The following is a 21206-nucleotide window of genomic DNA, read 5'->3' on the forward strand; positions in this document are numbered from 1 at the left end:
AAGAACCTGGACACTCTTACTGCATTAAATAACTCTTCAGAAATACACTTAGAGAAACACTTCTAAAAGTGTGATCTGTATAACAGTGCTACCAAAAGATGTTTACTAATAAAAGGTTCAGTAATTAAGTATGATAAATTTTACATACTCTATTCCCATCTTGGATATTTTTGATGAACAAAAATAAATAAAAGGCTCTGAGAAGCCCTGTAACAAAGAATACTATTTGACCACATTTAACCTAGTGTTTGGCAAACACATTCAGACTCATAGCGTTTTATTTTTTCACCAAACATTTATCCCTTGGAACTCAGTTTGAGAGATGCTTGTTTTGAGTGTACCTCTGAGGTACCCCCCAGGCTCCAGTTCTCAAGTTCCAGTCAATGAATTTCATAAGTACAGTATTTCTCACCCAGAATTCCAAGATGCTTATTTTCCTCCAGCTGCACCTTTTCCTGGAACGTCTCATCTTGGAAAGCTTCATACCGGACTTTCCAGTAAGTGCCCCCAATCCGACTGGAACTCTTCTGGAAGAATTTATCTGAGCTACTGGCATATAAAAAAGGTAAATGTCACCTGACTTATGTATCAAATAGATCCCCATCTCACCCTTGGTCTCATCAAGTTATGGATACTTATGTTTAGGAAGAACCTCAGAGATCATCCAGGTTAAGTTCCACCCAATAAATGTATCCCCTTTGATGACACCACTAATAAGTAATATACGGCTTCTGCCCACTTGAGTCTTTCAAAAGTCAAGGGACTTATTTTCAGAGATAGCAATCCCTCTTACTGTTGGGTAGTTTTAATGGTTGGAATTATTTTTTATAGTAGGCTAAAATCTTCTCTTGTAAGTTTCAGACAATGGGACCAGTTCTGCCCTCTGAAGTTAAATAGCCTTACATCTGTCCTAATCATCCTCAGATACTCAAAATCCTTTCTCACCTTAATAAAAAATATTCTTCATTTTGGGGCACCTGGGTGGTTCAGTCAATTAAGCAACTGACTTCAGCTCAGATCATGATCTCAGGGTCCTGGGATTGAGTCCCATGTCAGGCTCTGCACTCAGCAGGGAGTCTGCTTCTCCCTCTCCCTCTGTCCCTCCTCCTGCTTGTGCTCTCTTTCTCTCTCCCTCTCAAATAAATAAATAAAATCTTTAAAAATTTTTTAATTGTTTTATTTATTTATTTATTTTTTATTTTTTATTATGTTATGTTAGTCACCATACAGTAAGTACATTGTTAGTTTTTGATGGAGTGTTCCATGATTCATTGTTTGCATATAACACCCAGTGCTCCATGCAATAAGTGCCCTCCTTAATACCCATCACCAGGCTAACCCACCCCCCCCACCCCCCTCATGGAGGACATTAGGAGAAGGAAAGGAAAAATGAAGGGGGGGATCAGAGGGGGAGATGAACCATGAGAGACTATGGACTACAGGAAATAAAATCTTTTAAAAAATATTCTTCATTCCAAAATGAAATTCCACTAATTTAACAAGCACAGTTGGGAGATTCTGGAAGCTATGCTGAGACCCAAGTTCCTATTTTCTTATGGTTTCTGCAGATTCATTCCATTTTTTTTTAGATTTTATTTATTTATTTGAGAGAGAGAGAATGAGAGATAGAGAGCATAAGAGGGAAGAGGTTCAGAGGGAGAAGCAGACTCCCTGCTGAGCAGGGAGCCCGATGTGGGACTCGATCCCGGGACTCCAGGATCATGACCTGAGCCGAAGGCAGTCGCTTAACCAACTGAGTCACCCAGGCGCCCATCATTCCATTATTTCTTACTGGGAGAATAAATATAATGGTGCCCTAGAATATTCCTCCCAAAACTCTCCTAATCATTTACTAAGTACCTCTTCTGTAAAAGACCTGGAATCACTGATAGCCCAGTGAGTCAATATAACTTAAGGCCTAGCATCTGAATAGGGAAATAACCTTCTGCCCTATTTTGTCTACATCTGAGTAGTGGATGAGGTAGGAGAATTTGGAGAAATCCCTCCAAAAGGATGAAAATGGAATGGCTACAAGGTAGGTTGCTCCTGCTCTTCCTATATTTCTCCAAGTGCCTCCTTCAGATTATAGAAAAGAGAGGAAGGGACAATGAGGTAAACAAAAGAAAAATAAAGAAGAGTTGGATAAGTGCCATTTCAACTGTTCTGGTTTTTTGGGGGGTCTTATTTTCTTAATGCAGCCTGGGATCATAACAGAAGCAATCTCAAACTCTGCTTGAACCCTTTGTTAAGGATGTGACATAACCCTACAAAAAGTTTTATAGCTTCCCAAGAGCACGTTCTCCAGGGGACCACAAGAATTTGGCTAACCATTATCATGTAATTCCAGCCAGACAATGATTGTAACCCCCAAGTGAAGTGAGAGATTTCTGAAAGGGAGTAATAGGAGTTGGGCTGGGCCCAGAAGCTGGGGGAGGAAACTCATTGCCTCTTACCTGCCTGGTTCCCTCAAATTCTTCCCAGTACTCCCATCATGCCCCATCGGGCCATAGTCCCATTGAATCTCATGCGCCTCAATGAAGTACTGCCGAACTTTGCCTGTGAGTTGGTTCATAGGAGGGGTCATGGAGCAAGACTTGACCTTGTAGAGTGCTTGCATGCCACCTGGAGGAAGAACATCATGGCTGGCTCCATTCCACCCAACAGGTCCTGTAGCTAGATGACCCACCTTTCTCCTTCTAATGTTTTTCCCTCCCACCTTTCATCAGACCACTTTCTCTCACTCCTCAAGAACCCGGCTGGGAGAAAGGGAGCCTATATGGGAATTCAAGTACCTTCACCTGCTAACCACAACTGACTCATTTTACCAGATCCTCATTCCTGCTTCTGCAAAAGGCTTACATTGTAGCAAGATCACAGAATTTGAAGTCAGAATACTTGTGTTCCATTCTAATTCTTATCAATCTCTGTAGGACCTTTGGCCAGTCACTTCCTAGATTTGAACTTTAAACGTTGTTTTGTAAATGAGGAGAATAGGGATGTCTATCACACTGGGCTGGTGGAAGCATCACATTTTAAAAAGAGGGAGTAAGAAAAAAAAGGGAGTAAGTTACATGTAAAGTAGGAAGCTCCTAAAATAATGGAACATCTTCTATACATGGAGGTGAAGCTTCAGACTTGGGAATACCAGGAAAATTTGAATTCTAAATATTATCTCCAAATGTGGAAAAATTTCCTTTGAGGCATAGTGATAATGGATGATACTGCTTATATTTGCTTAGCAACTTACAGAGGTCATTCAAGTATACTATCACATTTGAGTCTCACATCATTCCCAAGGAAATTTGAAATTTGTAAATTAGAAATTGGAGGTAAGAAAAAGGAGAAAATAATATTAATTTTTGTTGAATATGAATTACATGCCAAGCCTTGTGCCAGGTGCTTTACATTTGTTACATCCTTCAGTCCTCATAACCCTCATGTGAAACAGACTTTTAATGTCCCTTTCTGCAGATGAAGAAAACTAAGGATCAGAGAGGTTAAGTAACTTGCCCAAGATTAAACGGCTAGTCAGTAGTGAAGCTGAGACTTAATCTCCTATCTTTTAACTGCAAATTTAAATGCTCATTCTCTTCTTTCAGAGAAGTTATATGAATTACCAAAGTTAATTAAACAATTTGTAGAACCAAGATTTGAATTCAGGCTTATCTGCCTGGCCCTAAGGCCCATACTTGCTTCACTATTGTGCTGCATCCCTAACCTCCATTCATATTCATTCATACTCTCTTACCCGGGTACCTTTGGGACCAAGGGTGGGCCCTGGATGATGGAGCATGGGTAAGTGGCCTCTGTTCATCAAACCTACCACCACAGACTCATTATCCTACCAGTCTGTAACTCTTCATCTGCTCAAATCTACTTTCACATACTCATATTACTCTCCTAACACCTACCTAATTTATCATATATCAAATAATTCTAGAAAGTAAGAGATAATAAAGATCTTAGAGATTATTTAGACCAAACCCCTCATTTTGGAGATGTGGCAAATGAGGCCTATACATGGGAAGGGACTTTTCCAAAGTCATACAGTGAGTTTCTCACAGAACTGAGACAATAACTCAAACCTTCTAATCACTTGTCTAGTGCTCTTTTCATTGTCTCATATATTCCTCTTCTCTGATGCTCCTGGATGCACTATGCCATTACTTCAACAATTTTCTCTCTAAAAACCAAACCTTCTACTCCTATTACTATTGGGTCCCAACTAGAGTGTCACTACTTGCCCACAATACTCTATGATCTCCCAAAGAAGCCTTTGTTTTCTTTAATCTCTCCTTCACTCCCTCTTCAATAAGCTGCAAATACCTCCAGGTATTAATTCCTTAGAATTCTGAGCAAAGAAGAACAGCTTGAATAACTGCTTATCCATCTCTATACCATCTTATGTTAGAGATGGGGAAGATAAAACCCAGAGAAACGTCCCTGAGGTCACCCTGCAAGTTAATGGCTGATCCAGGGAAAAATCTGGCTAGATCCCCAAATTCCAATCTAATATTTCATCCTTTATACCTAGCTGTCTCATCTGAAAGACCTATCTTATGGCTCCAGGCTCCTGATGATCATTAATGCCATCTCCCTTCCATACCTCAAGGGTCAAAGATGTCGGATCTCACCTCGCAAGTGACTATTCACTTGACAGCTAATCAACCAAGTGCCAGGTTCCCAAGGCACCATCTCAGCAGTCACAAAGGTGGCTGGAAAGATATGAGCCACATCAGTGCGGTGGCCCCGGATGGTCAGTATCTGTCCATGGAAGAAAGCTGTGTGGACATCTACTTCATTGCCCATGCCAAATAAGTGCCAGGCCACACGCTTCTGTGCACACATGCTTAGATCTGGTAAGTTCCCAAAGACAAAGCCATTGATTGCTGCAAAGAAAAATCCAAAGAAAATATCAGAAAATATCTTAGGAAAGAACAGCCTGATGAGAGATTTGCCATCTAACAATAATAATAGACCACATTTAGATGAATTTTTAAAAAGCACACTGTGCTAACCATATACTTTATTTAATTTAAAATCTCATAAACAGCCTGGGAAAATAAATAGATATCATTGATCTCAAGCAATGAGATAACCAAGGCCCAGAGAAGTGAAGTTACTTCTCTCCCAAGGCCACAGAGCTGTTAAGTAGTAGAACCAAGATTCCAACCCAGCAATCTGAGGAAGCTTTCTAATGAATGGGGTTCATTTTGCAAGCTATTTTTCCCTTCCAGGCCAATTTCCTTCTGAAATTTCCACAGGAGAATTTTCAAGTTAGCTAATTACCATGGTTATCAAAGGTAATTTGTGTAAAACCCAAGAGAAATTTGAGCTGCCCAAGCCATCTCTTAAATTTTCCCCCTGAGTTTTCACTTTCCCTTGGGACTATCAGGCTTTGAGACCATCTCTGGCACCAAAGGGACATAAATCTTTTTCTTAATTAAACAAAAATAAAATCAACTTGTTTTTGTTACTAAAATCAGTTATTTACCCATGCCTCAGGGTTCTTGTGTCTTTAGTTTGTTTTAAATGTAATTAAGGTGATCAACTTCCTTACAGCCAATCATTTTTCCTCACAAAGTAGGTAATTCTTCCAAACTTTTTAGGACAAAGAAATGTTGACTAATTACATCAGTGGACAACCCTCACCTTGAGAGACTTAGAATAAAGTACATGACTTTGGAATCAATAACCTAGGCTATTACACATTAAGAGGCAAGGTACCTAATGGCAAGAGCACAGCCTGTGCAATCAGACAGATCAGTATTGGAATTTTAGCGTGCAGATTTTCTATTGTGTAATTCCGGAGCCTCAATTTCCTCATAGGTGAAAGAGGGAAAAGGTACCTATTACTCTTAGTTCCTGTGAGGAGTAAAAACAGGGAAAATGTACCTATTACTTTTAGTTCTTGTGAGATATATGGAAGTATCCACCAGATGCTAGGCCCAATGTAAACTCTCCATCAGTCTTTACTGTCATGGTGTGGCCACCCTCTCCCAGCTCACCATGCATCCTATTGCTTTCCTGAAAGGCCTCATCTTCTTTGTCTACTGAGGTAGGATCTGAGCAGTAAGTGACAATGTTTTCATCGATATGCCAGCTAAGGTTCTCATCTACCACACTGAAGAGCAGGAAGAAATCATTATCCACATCCTTCCGCTGAGGAGGGGAATTCCCATCCAGGGTACCTAGAGTAAGTAAGAAATGTGCCCTTGAGAACTTTCTCTCCTTAGCAACAGTAACCTGCAAGGGGTACTCATAAAAATTAATAGGAAGAGAGGGTGCCTTAAGAGTCTTTTGGCAACAGAAAAGCAGATAAGGCCTTCTGCTCTTAATTTCTATTTCCAAATTTCTATTTCCCCAGTTAAACTCAATTCAGGTGAGCCTAGGACTTGAAGACTGGACATACAGGACCTAGAATAATTCCCTCCCACCATCCCTGCATGTACCTTCAACCCAGGGCCTTAATCTGACAATTCTCCTGCAACACCCAGGTCTTCCAGGTCTGACAATATTTAAACATACCATATTTCCAACAAAGTTCCCCAATTTTCCCCAAATACCGATGGCTACACTTTTGATCCTAACCACACTTAAACTCTTAACACATGCCTTACTTTTAGGTGGTTTGACTCCCATCATTACTAATTCAAGGTTTTAAAATGAAATAAGAAAATATTAAAGTTTTTAAAGGTAATGAAATAGGGAAAAATAGTGGAAAAAAAGTTTAGCAGGGTTTATTCCTGCTAATAAACAAGGGTGTTGAATTAACACCCCTTCAGGTTGCTGTTTAATATGTAGGTGATTCAGCTACATCACTGCTTCCTGTAGATATCCCACACTGCATCTCAGTAGCTCCCCATGGGGCCTGTACCTTTTTTACATGTGATTAGGGGTCCAATGAGGCCAGTTGCAATGTCTCGTGGAGCATCTACATGAGAATGGTAGATCCAGGTGAGGCATGCTGGGTCAGCATCAGTGGGTGCATGGCCTTCTGGAATGGTCCAGTTGTAAATGTGGCTGCCTCCCGGAGGAACAGAATCATCAGCTTTTAGCTGACCAGAGGAGCCATCTGGGTATAAGGAGCCTAGAAAATAAAATTGCACATGCCCAGTCTCAAGGTGAGTGAGAGGGAGCCTGGCAGATATAGAAGCCAAGAGAGGGCTGACATATGGGACAGTGTTCCTCACAACCTGAGGATACATATTCAGGTAATATCCAGCCAAAGAATCCCAGACCTCACATCAGCTATGGGTGGAGAGATGACAGCCATCAGAAAAGGAGCTGTGGCCATGGAAAGTGCTTCACAGCCTGATCTAATAGTATCCTAGTACAAAACCAGTGGCATAGAAGTGAGAAAGAAGACAGAATTCCCCCCTTCAAGAACTCACTTTGGAAAACAGAAAGCAGACAATTACAGAATTTCAATCTAAAGCCAACTTAAGTTCCTCTGAACATTAAAAATCGAACTATGCTATGATCCAATAATCACACCACTGGGTATCTACCCCCCAAAATACAAAAATACTAATTCTAAATGGTACATACACCCCTATGTTTATAGCAACATTATTTACAATAGCCAAATTATGGAAGCAACCCAAGTGTCTATCCATTAATGGATAAGGATGTGATATATATATATATGTATATATGTATATATGTATATATATATATATATATATATATATATATATTTCAACCATAAAAAAGAATGAAATCTTGCCATTTTCAATGACATGAGTGGAGCTAGAGAGCATTATGCTAAGCAAAATAAGTCAGTCAGAGAAAGACAAATACCATATAATTTCACTCATATGTAGAATTTAAAAAATAAAACAAATGAGCAAAGGGGAAAAAAAGAGACAAACCAAGAAATAGACTCTTAGCTATAGAGAACAAATTGATGGTTACCAGAGGGGAAGTGGGTGGGGAGATGGGTGAAATAGGTGATGAAGATTAAGGAGGGCACTTGTCATAAGCACTGGTAGAGGTATGGAATTGTTGAATCACTATATTGTACATCTAAAACTAATATAACTCTGTATGTTAACTATATTGGAATTAAAATTTTATAAATGAAGCCAACTTAATGATCAGTTGGTCCACTTACCCTTTTTATGGAGGAGAAAACAGGAAAAATAACTTGTCCGAGGCTATACAGGAGTTAGTGGCCCAGTCAAAACCTGGATTCCCTTTCTACTACTGTCACTCACTGTTGTGTCATTATAGGCCATTAGATGGGGGATACAGATTAGTAACTGAACTTCCTCTTAAGAAAAAAAAATGGACCTTTCAGAAGACCATGACCCTAGAATAGCGTTCCCTTACATTCACAGCACACTTTTCTCTTTCCAAAGCACAGCCAAATACTTTATGGAAATGTCCTTCAAGTAATTCTTTGTGAGAAAAGGCAGATTGAATCTCCATATACATAATGAAGAATATGAGGCCCAGAGAGGGGAAGTGGCTTGCCCAAAGTCACAGCATATGAATAGCAGAAGTGATAACATTAGTTACCAGTTTTTCTGGGAGTGCCTCTGCCACCTCAGATCAATAAGGAGAAAAAAGTCTATTCTCATTCCTAGCTCCTCTCTCTCAAATATTAGTAAAAGAAAATTTGTTGTGGACAGGAGAAAAAAAGGTTGGTCTGATTTACCTTCTGAGTCCTTTTCATAGAAAACGCCATGGGGGTGTATGGTGTAGGGACGAGTGGCAAAATTCTTCAGGTGGATAAGGATGACATCTCCCACCTCAGCCTGCAACACTGGCCCCAAGAAGCCCAACCAAGCAGGCTGGACCATTTCATCCATGTATGAACCATCTCTGTATTCCTTATAAATGGTTTTCTTGTAACTGCTCCCTATCCGGTTCTTGTCAGATTTTAGGAAGCTGGAAGCTACTCTGGGAAGGAAGAAGAGAAAGACTCAGAATTTTGCCACAGTCTTCAAAACTCTGGAGAGTTCTTTTCCAGATGAAGCTGACCAAAAATGTCTATTTTTGTTTAGGGCAAAACAAGGGAAAATGAGATTGTACTGATCAAAACACAGGTTAGAGTCTAACTTTTAGACAATGGGAAGCATTAAATTAAAGCATATAAAATTGGGGCACCTGAGTGGCTCAGTCAGTTAAGCGTCTGCCTTCAGCTTGGGTCATGATCCCAGGGTCCTGGGATCGAGCCCTGCTTTGGGGGGGGGGGTCCCTGCTCAGTGGGGAGTCTGCTTCTCCCTCTCCCTCTGTCCCTCCCCCTACTCATGCTCTCTCTCTCCCTCTCTCTATCTCAAATAAATAAACAAAAAAATCTTTAAAAATTAAAGCATATAAAATTGCTGATATTTGACCACTTTTAACCTCCAAAAAAGGCAATTTCACATAGTTCCACTTAATATATAGTAATGGGGAGACAATCAAATATGGACTGACTCTTTTTAAGTGATCAACTCCCAATCCATATGGCCTGACCTTGCATCATCTTGCTATATATGAGAGATCTTATAGCATAGTTGTTAAGATCACAAGTTCTGGAGCCAGGATGAGTTGATTAAATGCCCATATTACCATTTCCAAATCTGTGGGACTTTGAGCCAGTTACTTAACTACTTTATGCACAATTTCCCCATCTGTAAAATGGACATAATCAGGGTACCAAGTTCAGACAGTCAATACTGGTGACTAAAAAAATTAAAATACATAAAGAGCTTAGGACAGTGCCTGGAAAATAGTAAAAGCTTAATAAATGCTAGCTATTATTTCAAAGTATTGGGGATGGAAGATAATGAAGTTATCCCTCAAGGACACCTCTAATAAAAAGACTCTGTTACTCCAAAACTAGATGGACCAGAAGGTGGTTTGTTAAAAAAAAAAAAAAAAAAAAAGCTGCTTTACTTACTTTAATACATCCTAGAGAGCTCTGAGATAATACAGTCAACTTTGGAAAATTCTGACGCTTTGGGGAGGCAAAGTGATTCAAGATCACAAAAGATTCTTTAATATATTCTTTTTCTTTTAACAGATATTTGTGGAACATCAGCAAGGCTCTAAGATTAAGAAAGGTTAATCTTATGGAATCTGTGAAAGGCAGAATGGTGAGAAGAGTACTAGCTTTGCATCCACATTACCCAGGCTTGAATTCTAGCTCTTCCATTTACTAGCTGTAGGACATGGGCAGGTCACTTAATCTCTTCGAATCTCAGTTTTCTCATCTGTAAGATGAGGACATTCATACTCACCTCCTAGAGCTTTTGTGAGAATTAGGTGAGAGAAAGTATGTAAACTCCTAGTATGGTGACTGTCACAGAGAGACTGTTACATAAGTGATAGCTATTACTATTATTTCCTTGATTCTGAAGCTTACCATATTTTTTCACATTTTCACATATCCAAAATCAATGTAGTTCTACTCAACTATAGGAGCATAGTTCCATCACACACATCTTATAAATACTGTATATATTTCATGTTTTTTTTTCTTTTTTGAAAGTGTTATAGATATCATTTTCAAATCAAGAGAATATGGAATTACCTTTAGGACCCTAAAAATGCTGAGGCACCTCAGTGTGGAAAAGCAGACTCCATGTAGGTTGCTGTCTCCTGAGTCAACTAACACTCTTACCAGCAAATGTGCCACTGGGTATATGGCCATGGAGATCAGGAGCTGACACACCCTGAGAAAAGATCTTCAAAAGGCTACTTCCTGACCTCAAGGGTGCCCCCCCACCAACTCCAGCTATAATTCCACAAATGATTAAACATACGTGTCATTGTCCAGAGTCTGGTTCATGATGACGTTCCTTCCCTTGGGAGCATAGTTCCACTGCACGTCCTGGATGCCCAAGTAGTAGACTCTAGTGGCCCCTTCAGTCAGATGGGGCCACAAAGTTTGCATCAACAACAGAGCCCAGATGAGATGGCCTGCTTCCATGACCCACATTACTCTGGGAAACTGGCAAATGAATAGCTGCTGGTATGAAAGAAAGAAAACAGAAGGGCTTTGCATGTGTCTGGAAAACTAAGGAGGCAAAAGCCAAACCAAGTGCCTGAGAAAGCAAAAACCAATTAGCCCAGAATCTCTCCCTTACCTGATATGTTTCAGTTCAAGAAACATTCAATGATCTGTGTACATTGGACTTTGGAGAGCAAAGTTGAAAACTCACTTATAGTGATAATTATGCATCACTTCTTTCAGATTAGAAGCCTGGATACTGTCCCTTTAGAAGTGTAAAAGGAAGAATGTACTCTGGCCCAAGAATCAGGAAACAGGCACCAGAAACCTGAGTGGGCCACTGACTCACTTGTTACCAAAATCAAGTCACCAATTCTCCCTATGCCTCTTTTTCCTTTGTTGCCACTTTCCATCCTCCATGAATTGTTTAAAAACAAATGATAATTTACCAAAAAAACATTTACTAGAATGTTCATAGACCTAAAAATGGAAATAGCCAAAATATCCATGAACCCTAGAATGAATGACTAAATTGCATTTTATTCATACAATGGAATTCTATATAACAATGATGATGAACAAACTACAACTACAAATAAAAATATAGATGTCTCTCACAAATGTAATGTTGCAGAAAGAAAAAAGACACCAGAAACCAGAGAAAAGAATACATACTTTATGATTTAATTTATGTAAAGTACAAAATAAGGCAAAACTAATCTATGCTGTTAGAAGCCAGAATAGTGTTTGCCCTTTAGGAAGGGATAAGTGGCTGAGAAAAGAAGAGGATAAAGGCTTCTAGGTAATGTTATGTTTCTTTTTTTTTAATTTTTTTATTGTTATGTTAATCACCATATATTACATCATTAGTTTTTGGTGCAGTGTTCCATGATTCATTGTTTGTTCATAACACCCAGTGCTCCATGCAGAAGGTAATGTTATGTTTCTTGATCTACATACTTGGTTATATGGGTGTATTCAGTTTGTGGAAATATATTAAGCTATAAATTTAACATTTGTGCACTTTTCTGCATGTGTGTTATGCCTCAAAAAGTGAATAATGAAAGAAAACAAGTGAAAATATGTGAGGCAAATATTAACTTCTCAGAAGAAATATTCTCTGCTGGTTCTCTGCTATGCACAAACCCATTTCATTAGACCAATCCCAAGTCAGAGTCAGAACTGAGTCTCTAGCCTCTCATTCCGGTACATCAGCCAAAAGGCTAGACTTCTTAGGGATGGGATGAAGCCAAAGTCAAATTATACACAGCTACAGTCAAACCCAGAAACACAGACAATAATATAAATACACATATACATAAGTACATGCAGTCTTATCTAAAAGCAGACATAAGTGCATGTAGTCTCAATTAAAACCAGAAATGCACACACTTGCATCCACACATAAAACCACACTGTCACACAGAGCTTTATTACTTTCATCATCAACATCACCATCATCATCATCATCATCATAATAATAATAACAACAACAACAGGGGTGGCTCAGTAGTTAAGCATCTGCCTCAACTCAGGTCATGATCCCAGGGTCGGGCTCCCTGCTGAGTGGGGAGCTTGCTTCTCCCTCTCATACTCCCCCTGCTTGTGTTCCTTCTCTCACTGTGTCTCTGTCAAATAAATAAATAAAATCTTAAAATAATAATAACAATAATAACAATAATAATAAATCAATATTATTGTGTGTGCATGGCAAGCCAGACACTAATTCTATGTGTTTTATATAGATTAAATAATTTAATCATCACAACCACACTATGAAGCATATGCCATTACTATCCCTATATTACAGAAGAAGAAACTACAGAAGTATAAAGTAATTTGCTCAAGGTCACCTCATTAGCAATCAGTAGAATTGGTTTGTGAGCCCAGAAGTTATGATTTTAATGTCTATGTTCTTGATCACTATACTATACCACCTTCCACAAAATAGACTTGCACACTCACATACATATATACACAGAGAATATGCACATGCCCATAGCCATAGCTATATCTGGGAAAGCCCCATACACTCTGAAATATGCAACCAGATGTTGTTATAATCACTTCTAGAAACAGACATACATACTCATATAGGAAGAGATACACCTAATTGATATCATTCATGATGAGGATAATAATTATGGAAGCTACCATTCACTGAGAGATTACTGTATACTAAACACCATGTTCAGTGGTTTATATAAATTATTTCACTAAATTCTAGTCCTAAACACATGAGATAGGGACTATTAATCAAAAATAGAAAATCAAAGGTATGCATAGACTCACATATGGATAGGAAATTCCTGGATGTTTACCCTGGCTAGGCCTAGATATTTCCCTTGGTTAATAAACAGAACAATAGACACCCCTACAAAATCTCAGGCCCTCAACACACAACAGTGGCCCAAGTATTAATTCCCAGTCTCCATATGACATTTCTCAGAAAGCTTTTGATATAGAGGAGGACCAGTTCCTGGGTTTTTCTTTCCAAAACCTGGGTCTCCCACTGACCAGTTGTGTAGACTTGGGTAATACTTAACCACCCTAAACTTGTTTTCTTACTTATAAAATATTTATAATAATGTCAACCTTGGAGAAATAAATTAGAAAACTTACATGAAAAGGTCCCAGTACAATTTGTGTTTAGAACATAACAGAAAGTAACTACTGGTTTACTTCTCCTTCTCCCACCTGGCTACAGTTTATTTATCTTTACTGTATCCTGACACACCATATGTTCTATATTTTTACTCTAAGGGCTAACTTAAATCTTAACTTCCCCAGAAGGCCCCTTGTAGGCTCTCCATATCAGTGTCATCTGAGAAACTACTTACTCTCTATAACTCCCAACTGCTTTGTTACCTTTCTGTGAGCGGGTTCATGAACTGTCTTTATTTCCCAGTTTGGACTATTAAAACTCTTTGAAGGTGGATGTCATGTGTTAGAAGTCTTTGTGTATCTATTGCCAAAAACGGTTATGGGGGCTCTGTAGTTATACCATAAACAGCTACCGCTAGAGTGCCATAAAAGTGACACAAACATGCATTTTCCCACCAGTTGACTCTGGTTCAAGTTTGCCACTGATTTCAAAGAGTGACTTTCAGCAATTCACCTTAGTAAGCCTGAGTTTTCCTACCTATAATATAATGGAGCAGCCCTATATAGTTCTTACATTTTTGGGGTCATGAATGTTTGAGAATATAATGAAATGCAAAAATGCAGAACTACAAAAAATGTTTTACATAAAGAGCTCTCAAAGAATTATTTTAGGCTCTCACACTCCGCTGATACTCACCTTCACTGATAAAACACAGGTGCATTTATATGTGTTTAAATATAGTCCCACATAAGGTAACCCCTGACAGGAAGGGGGTGTCCTTAGTTCAATAAAAGTCTGGATATAACATAGGCCTCATTTAAACTTCCATTTCATAAAGATGCCAGCTAAGCTATTGTGCCTTAAACTCACTTACCTAGAGAGAAAACTACCCTGGGTAGGAGTTTCACAGGTTCTAATTCTGGAATCCTAATGTATTAGTTGTATGACATCATGTATTAGTTGTATCACCTAATTCCTGAGCCATACATGGTGATGATCTCTTAAATGGAGATAATCTCTGCTTTGGGTTCCTCATTAGTTTGCAATGGAAATTTGATGAGATAAAGAATGTAAATCCTTATGTAAACTTTTCATTTGGACAGGGCTGTTTTCTCTCAGCTGAGTCCATAGAAGGAAGTCTTAAAGAAAGGCCAGACTGAGGAGGAAAAATCAAGGGGAAGGTTAAAAAAAAATGAAATGAAATAGGTAAGGTAAGCAAGAGTCCTGGGAGAAAGAAAGAAAGAAAAGAAAGAAAGAAAGAAAGAAAGAAAGAAAAAGAAAGAAAGAAAGAAAGAAAGAAAGAAAGAAAGAAAGAAAGAAAGAAAGAAAGAAAGAAAGAAAGAAAGAAAGAAAAAGAAAAAGGAAAGAAAGAAAGAAAAGAAAGAAAGAAAGAAAGAAGAAAGAAAGAAAGAAAGAAAGAAAGAAAGAAAGAAAGAAAGAAAGAAAGAAAGAAAGAAAGAAAGAGAAAGAAAGAAAGAAAGAAAGAAAAGGAGGGGAGAAAAAGGAAAGGAAAGGAAAGGAAAGGAAAGGAAAGGAAAGGAAAGGAAAGGGAAAGGAAAGGGAGAAAGAAGAAAAGAGAAGAAAGAAAAGCAAAGAAAGGCAGAATGAAGAGGTGCCCAAAGGAGGAGAGGAGGAAACAGAGAGAGGGAGAGATGGAGATGGAAAAAGAGAGAGAAAAATGGTGAACTAATTTTTGGACTACTTGGAATTAGACATAGTTTAATTAATGTACACTTGAAAATAGCCTTAGGGAGAAACTCAGCAGCAAGTCAAGCCTCTCCTTCCTTTACCTCATCTTCCTGTCATCAAAATGCCACATGGACCTGGTCCCCATTACCCCTAACAATTTGCATTACTGTTTTCCCTAGGATTTGCAAGTTGTTCCTTTAATGCCACAATGCTATTTTCTCTCCCTCCATGTCTCTGTGTTGGGCTACACTGGGCTGGACAGGCTCATTCTAGACAAAAGATCACTCATCTGAACACAGGAATGCTGAGCTAATCTTGGGGGCCTGTCTCTAATCCTGGCAGCTTTTCTAATAGAACGCTCCATCAAGATTGACCTTTTGGTTCTCTGTTTTCTTAATGCTTTAATGTTCTTTCTTCACTCTGTGACTCAAAACAAAACAAACAAGCAAAGGGGAAAGAAAAGGGGGGAGCTAATCAAGAAACACACTCTTAACTACAGAGAACAAACTAATGGTTACCAAAGGGGAGGTGGGTGGGGGATGGGTTAAATAGGTGATGGGGATTAAGGAATGTACTTGTGATGAGCACTAGGTGTTGTATGGAAGTGTTGAATCACTATATTGTACACCTGAAACTAATATTACACTTTATGTTAACTAACAGGAATTTGAATAAAAACTTTAAAAAAATAGATTCCATATAGAGATTTTCTCACCTTCTGTAGGTATAGGCCTTTCTTTTCAGGGAGGGAAAATGGAGAGTGTTAAAAGCCCCAAAGGGTTCCAGATAGTACAAGTACAATTTATATTATTATTTAATCATTATTACTGTATCCTAGCATGCCAGAGGTGGGAAAATTGAAGCCCAGAAAGGAAGGGACTCACCTGAAGTCCTGAGAGCCAGTACTAGACCCTAAGATTCCTGATTCCCCAGCCTGGCAATAATGTCCTTATCACCACCATACCATTCCAGGGACAATATGATTCCACTATATATTGGCATTTGTGGTAATAAGACTGCTTTATTTTCATACCTCAGTTGTGGTATCATAGAAAGCAAACTGATTTTAAATTAGATGACCTGGATTCAAATCCTTCCTCTTGCCTGTAATAGCTATGTGACCTTTCAACAAATTACTTTTACCTACCTGAGCCTCAGTTTTCTCATCCAAAAATGGGAATATTTATCTTATAGGATTGTTTTGAAGTTCAAACAAAATGATGGATTTGAGCGCCTAGCAAAGAGCTTGGAATACAATGGATCAAATGTGTTATAGATTCATACATCCATAAGACTTTTAGAAACCAATTTTTTTTAACCCCTTGATGTGACATACAGAAAACTGAGGCCAGAGAGGTAAAGGTATTTGCTCAAAGTCAGGCAGCCAGTTACTGGCAAAGCCAGAATATGAACCCATGTTTTCTAAAATATTTCTGCTATTTAGACACTAAGCATGAGAAATAATTTTGATTTTAAGCTGATAGTTTGGTTCAGCTATCATTTATTGGCTTATTCTATGCCAATTTGGATCTCAAAACATAAAACCAAGTGGTTGTTTTTAAGTGTTTGTGGTTCCCACTTACGTAGCCCTCAGATCCATCACCTCAATAAACTCCTCAATTTGTGACCCAGAAAATGAGCACATTATTTCAACAAAGAAAATTAACTACTGTATACAACTCCATGGCTATCCTTGAAATGGTCAAGCCAGTGTGGTCCTGGTCATTTTGGGGAGAGGAATGAAAGGGGCCTATTGTTCACTTTAACTTCCCTGCCCACCCAGCCAGTCTTCCCCCAACCTCTCTGACACTGACTTTCCCAGTGGCCTAGGACTCCTCTAAACCCAGCCAAATAAAGGTTTTTTTTTTTTTTTTTTTTTTTTTTTTTTTTTTTTTTTTTTAAAGAAAGGAAGGTGGGGTAGGGTTTGGAAAGAGAGGAAACAAAGCTTACCTTTGCTAGGGTAAACCCTTCCGTATTTATGTCAGCGGCCCAGTGACGCTGAACTGCAGACCACAGCGTGAGTTGGTCAGCCCTGCTCAGTTAGTATCCGGAGTTACAGAGCCCTTCTCATAAATAAGCCCAAGGTTCCAATTTGGCTGGTGTTACGGGAGTGGAGCGAACAGAAGAGAGGGCAATGCTGGGTGCCTTCTTTTTCCCCCAAAACTAAACTTTTGGAATGTCTTGTTTGGCCTGGTTTGGTACAAAACCCGGGATGGTTCTTTAACCATATCCGGGTGTTTTTCAAATCCCGGTTAGGATTTCAGGAGGAATTACAGGGGAGGGGGGGCTGCATTTTTGTTATCAAAGCTTGATAGTTGGTCTTTGCTGAAAGGGGGAGGAGAATGCATTGTCAGTGTGGCCAGTCAAATCTCACAGACAGATTCCAGCAGCCCTATTTAAGAAATGGGGCCCTTTGCAAGAGTTATTAGATGTGGGAAGGGCCCCCACCCCCACCAACTTTTTTCCTTCTTTCTGTGAAGCACAGTTATCAGCCCTGCCTGTTATTCTAAGGCCATGGTTGCTTGGTAATAGAGAAAAAATGAAACTGGTAATAAAATGAAGAACTTTCTACATGTCAGGCCCTATGCTAACCACTTTACATGCATTCTTTAAGTCTCATGATCATCTTGTGAAACAGCTACTCTAATTCTTCTTATTTTACAGCTAAAGAAAACCAGGCTCTGAGAGAGAAGGTAACTTGTTCAAGGACGCACTGTTAGGAAGTAAAAGGGAAGGGGGAGTTTTACGGGGTCCATCTAGACTTTTAGCCACCACATTGCCATACTGTGCTACTAAGGGGAGAAACAGAGAACCTTTTTGAGATGAGGAAAGTGACTTCAAAATTATGTGCCTGCTGTGCACTAGTCACTGCTAGATTTTTTTTGATGTACATTAACTCTACCTCTATCATTTCTAGCAACTCCTAGAGTGATAACCCAGGACTGTATTATCAACATTTTCCAACAAGGAGACCAAATGTAGCTAAAAGATAGTCTGGATTAACATAGATCAATATCCTAAAACCTAAGAGACCCAGAAGAATTGGAAATATTAAATTAAAAAAAATACACTGAAAGAAAGCAAATGGGCCCTAAAATTCTTGAGTAAAACTGGAATCTGGATTTTTTTTATTTTATTTCATTTTTAATTTTTTTTTAAAGATTTTATTTACTTGACAGAGAGAGACAGCGAGAGCAGGAACACAAGCAGGGGGAGTGGGAGAGGGAGAAGCAGACTTCCCGCAGAGCAGGGAGCCTGATGCGGGGCTTGATCCCAGGACCCTGGGTTCAGGACCTGAGCCGAAGGCAGACGCTTAACGACTGACCCACCCAGGCGCCCCTGGATTTTTTTTTTTAAATCAAAGGTCATTCTTGTTCCTGCCAGAAAGAGAGGGTAGTGAAAAATGACTATCCTGAGTCAAATGACCTAGGTTCCAGCCGCGGTTTGCTCTGGCAGTAATCAACCATGTGGCCTTGGCCCAGACTCTTCTTTTCTCCTGGTCTCAGTTTCTCCATTTGTACATTGAGGACCTTGAACTAGATATGAACCCTCCCAGCTCTATAAATTTACATATCTGGGATTCCATGAAGACAGCATATTCTTTACATTAAGAATAGAAGAGAAAGAGGTTTCAAAAAAGCAAAGTATAAGGAAAGAATGGGTACAGAGTGATTTGTGAAGAAAAGTTAGAGAACTCCATACCTCTTGGGAAAGGACTGCATCTACCCACCAGACCCAGGTTATAGGAAGGAGACAGGTATGATGGCGGTTCCACCGCCTGATATCCTTACTTTGTGATGAGATCTTGGCTAGAAGCAAATGCTCTTCTCTAGGCAGGCTGGACACATTTTTCTCTCCTGGATTTAAAGTGTCTGGAGCAGGATCCAGGGAGGAGAACTTTCAAAGACTGAGCTGGTGGGGCAAAGTCTGGGTCATAAACCAGTGGAGGTACTTAAGGGTGCCTAGACACTTAGGAGTTGCCCCCATGGACTGCACCCCAGGCTTAGGCAAGTAGAAGCAACCAGCAGGAAGAAGGGAGGAGTCACAAGCTACAGTTCCCTTAGAAATGCTTAGTGATCAAAGGAAGCTGGATCAGGCCATAGCAGCCCTTGGGGTTATCTGCCTCTTCCCCTACTTGGCACAGATGTAGACCTTGAAGTTACAGGGGGAAGGTGGGGATCAAACCCATTAAGCTGAGATCCAAGTCCAGGCTCTAAGGCATTTATGACAGGGAGTGGAGGGGATAAGGTCTCTGTTCTGACTCATAAAAGAAAACAAGAAACAGGTCATACAGACACACTTAAGTCAACACAGTGAAGGCTGCAGGAGGCCAGTGAGACTAGCTTTCTGAGCTTGTATTATTCATTCAGCAATTCTCTGTGAGGGCACACAATGCCTACCTCTTCTACAAATCCTGGGCACATTTCTGGCTCCTTTCCTCAGGGGTTACCTAAAAGATGTTTAAGTCAATACCTATAGCAGTTGGTAAAATATTTCAGTAAAGGACCAGTTAGTAAATATTTTATTTGAAGAACATATAACCTCGCTCTGTCATAACTACTAAAATAGGCCATTGCAGCATATTAGGTATATCTATGAACTAATAAAAGTTAATTTTAAAAACAAGAAACAGGACAGATTTGCCCCACAAGCTATAGTTGAATACCCCTGCTATAGACTGTTTTTTAATATAAACACTTGCAACATGGCAACTTATTAAGAGCACAGAAACTAGAATAAGACATCCTGGATACAAATCCCAGCTCTACAATTTCCTGAGTGTGTGACCTTGGGAAAATCATTAAATCCTTCTACACCTCAGTTTTACCTCTGTAAAATTGAGAATAATTATAGTACTTGTTAGTAGAGCTTTTATGAAAACCAAAATAAAATTATATGTATGAACTACTTAGCACAGTGTCTGGCAAAAAGTAAATTCCAGAAAATAAGTTGCATTTAAAATTTTTCAATAAATAAATTAATCTAAATTCTCCTTTCTCATGCTTAGAAAACAAGTTGTACTAATTCATGATAAAAAAAAGAATATTTCAGGAATCTTGGTTTTAAGTTCTAGTTATATTACTAAAGAAAACAGAGATAATCTAGGACAAGTCATTTTGCCTTTATGGGACTCGATTACTTCACCTGTAAAATGAAAAAGGTGATCTATAATTTATCATTTTTCAAAATTATTTTTGGGACCAAAACTATTTCCCCAAACAGAATATTATAGTAAACCCTCACTATCTATGGAAGATGAAAGTGGAGATTTCCTGGTGGGGTTAGGAGAGAGAAAGAAAATGAGCACGGCTAATTTTCTTTAGGACCTTCCCATTTGTATGGCTGCCCACTCAGACAATGTGGTTAGCCCTGGAGCACCAGCAAGGAATCCTGATGGCTCTAAAAGCACATTTGAGAGGGGCGTCTGGGTGGCTCAGATGGTTAAGCGTCTGCCTTCAGCTCAGGTCGTGGTCCTGGGGTCCTGGGATCGAACCCCGCATGGGGCTCCCTGCTAGGTGGGGAGCCTGCTCCTTCCTCTGCCTCTGCCTCTCTCTCTCTCTGACTCTCATGAATAAATAAATAAAACATTTAAAAAAATAAAAAAATAAATAAGATAAAAGCACATTTGAGAAACACAAGACCAGAATGCACTTAAAAGTCCTTTAAGTCTCAAAACAAAAAGACAACCTGCTGAAAGGGAGAAGATATTTACAAATGATATATCCAATAAGAGGTTAATATCCAAAATATGTAAAGAATTTATACAACTCACAGGCACCTGGGTGGCTCAGTTAAGCATCTGACTCTTGATTTCTGCTCGGGTCATGATCTCAGGGTTCTGAGATCAAGCCCTGTGTTGGGCTCTGTGCTCGGCATTGAGTCTGCTAGAGATTCTCTCTCTTCCTCTCCCTCTACCCCTCCCTCTGATCATGCTCTCTCTCTCTTTCTCTTTCTCTCTGTAAAATA

At 39.3% G+C, this 21206-nt stretch overlaps 1 protein-coding gene across 7 annotated transcripts in view; it reads right to left on the reverse strand.

Moving 5' to 3' along the window:
* The window catches only part of HEPH (hephaestin), an 82394-nt gene extending 63257 nt beyond the window's left edge, over positions 1-19137 (reverse strand). For 3 of the 7 annotated variants that reach the window (XM_027609511.1, XM_027609509.1, XM_027609512.1), the window contains exons 1-9: positions 19031-19137; positions 10758-10963; positions 8663-8907; positions 6878-7090; positions 6009-6191; positions 5728-5865; positions 4635-4889; positions 2454-2622; positions 413-549 (exon numbers count right to left, since the gene is read on the reverse strand). In XM_027609511.1, the coding sequence (XP_027465312.1) occupies positions 413-549; positions 2454-2622; positions 4635-4889; positions 5728-5865; positions 6009-6191; positions 6878-7090; positions 8663-8907; positions 10758-10933 (1516 nt within the window). In that variant the 5' untranslated portion in view covers positions 10934-10963; positions 19031-19137. Of the gene's footprint in view, positions 1-412; positions 550-2453; positions 2623-4634; positions 4890-5727; positions 5866-6008; positions 6192-6877; positions 7091-8662; positions 8908-10757; positions 10964-17189; positions 17565-19030 lie in introns of all 7 variants that reach the window. The other 4 variants (XM_027609506.1, XM_027609510.1, XM_027609507.1 and 1 more) reach the window with 4 other exon arrangements.
* Positions 19138-21206: the final 2069 nt, after the last annotated feature.

The sequence above is a fragment of the Zalophus californianus genome, chromosome X (assembly GCF_009762305.2).
Source record: "Zalophus californianus isolate mZalCal1 chromosome X, mZalCal1.pri.v2, whole genome shotgun sequence".
NCBI classification, from domain to species: Eukaryota; Metazoa; Chordata; class Mammalia; order Carnivora; family Otariidae; genus Zalophus; species Zalophus californianus.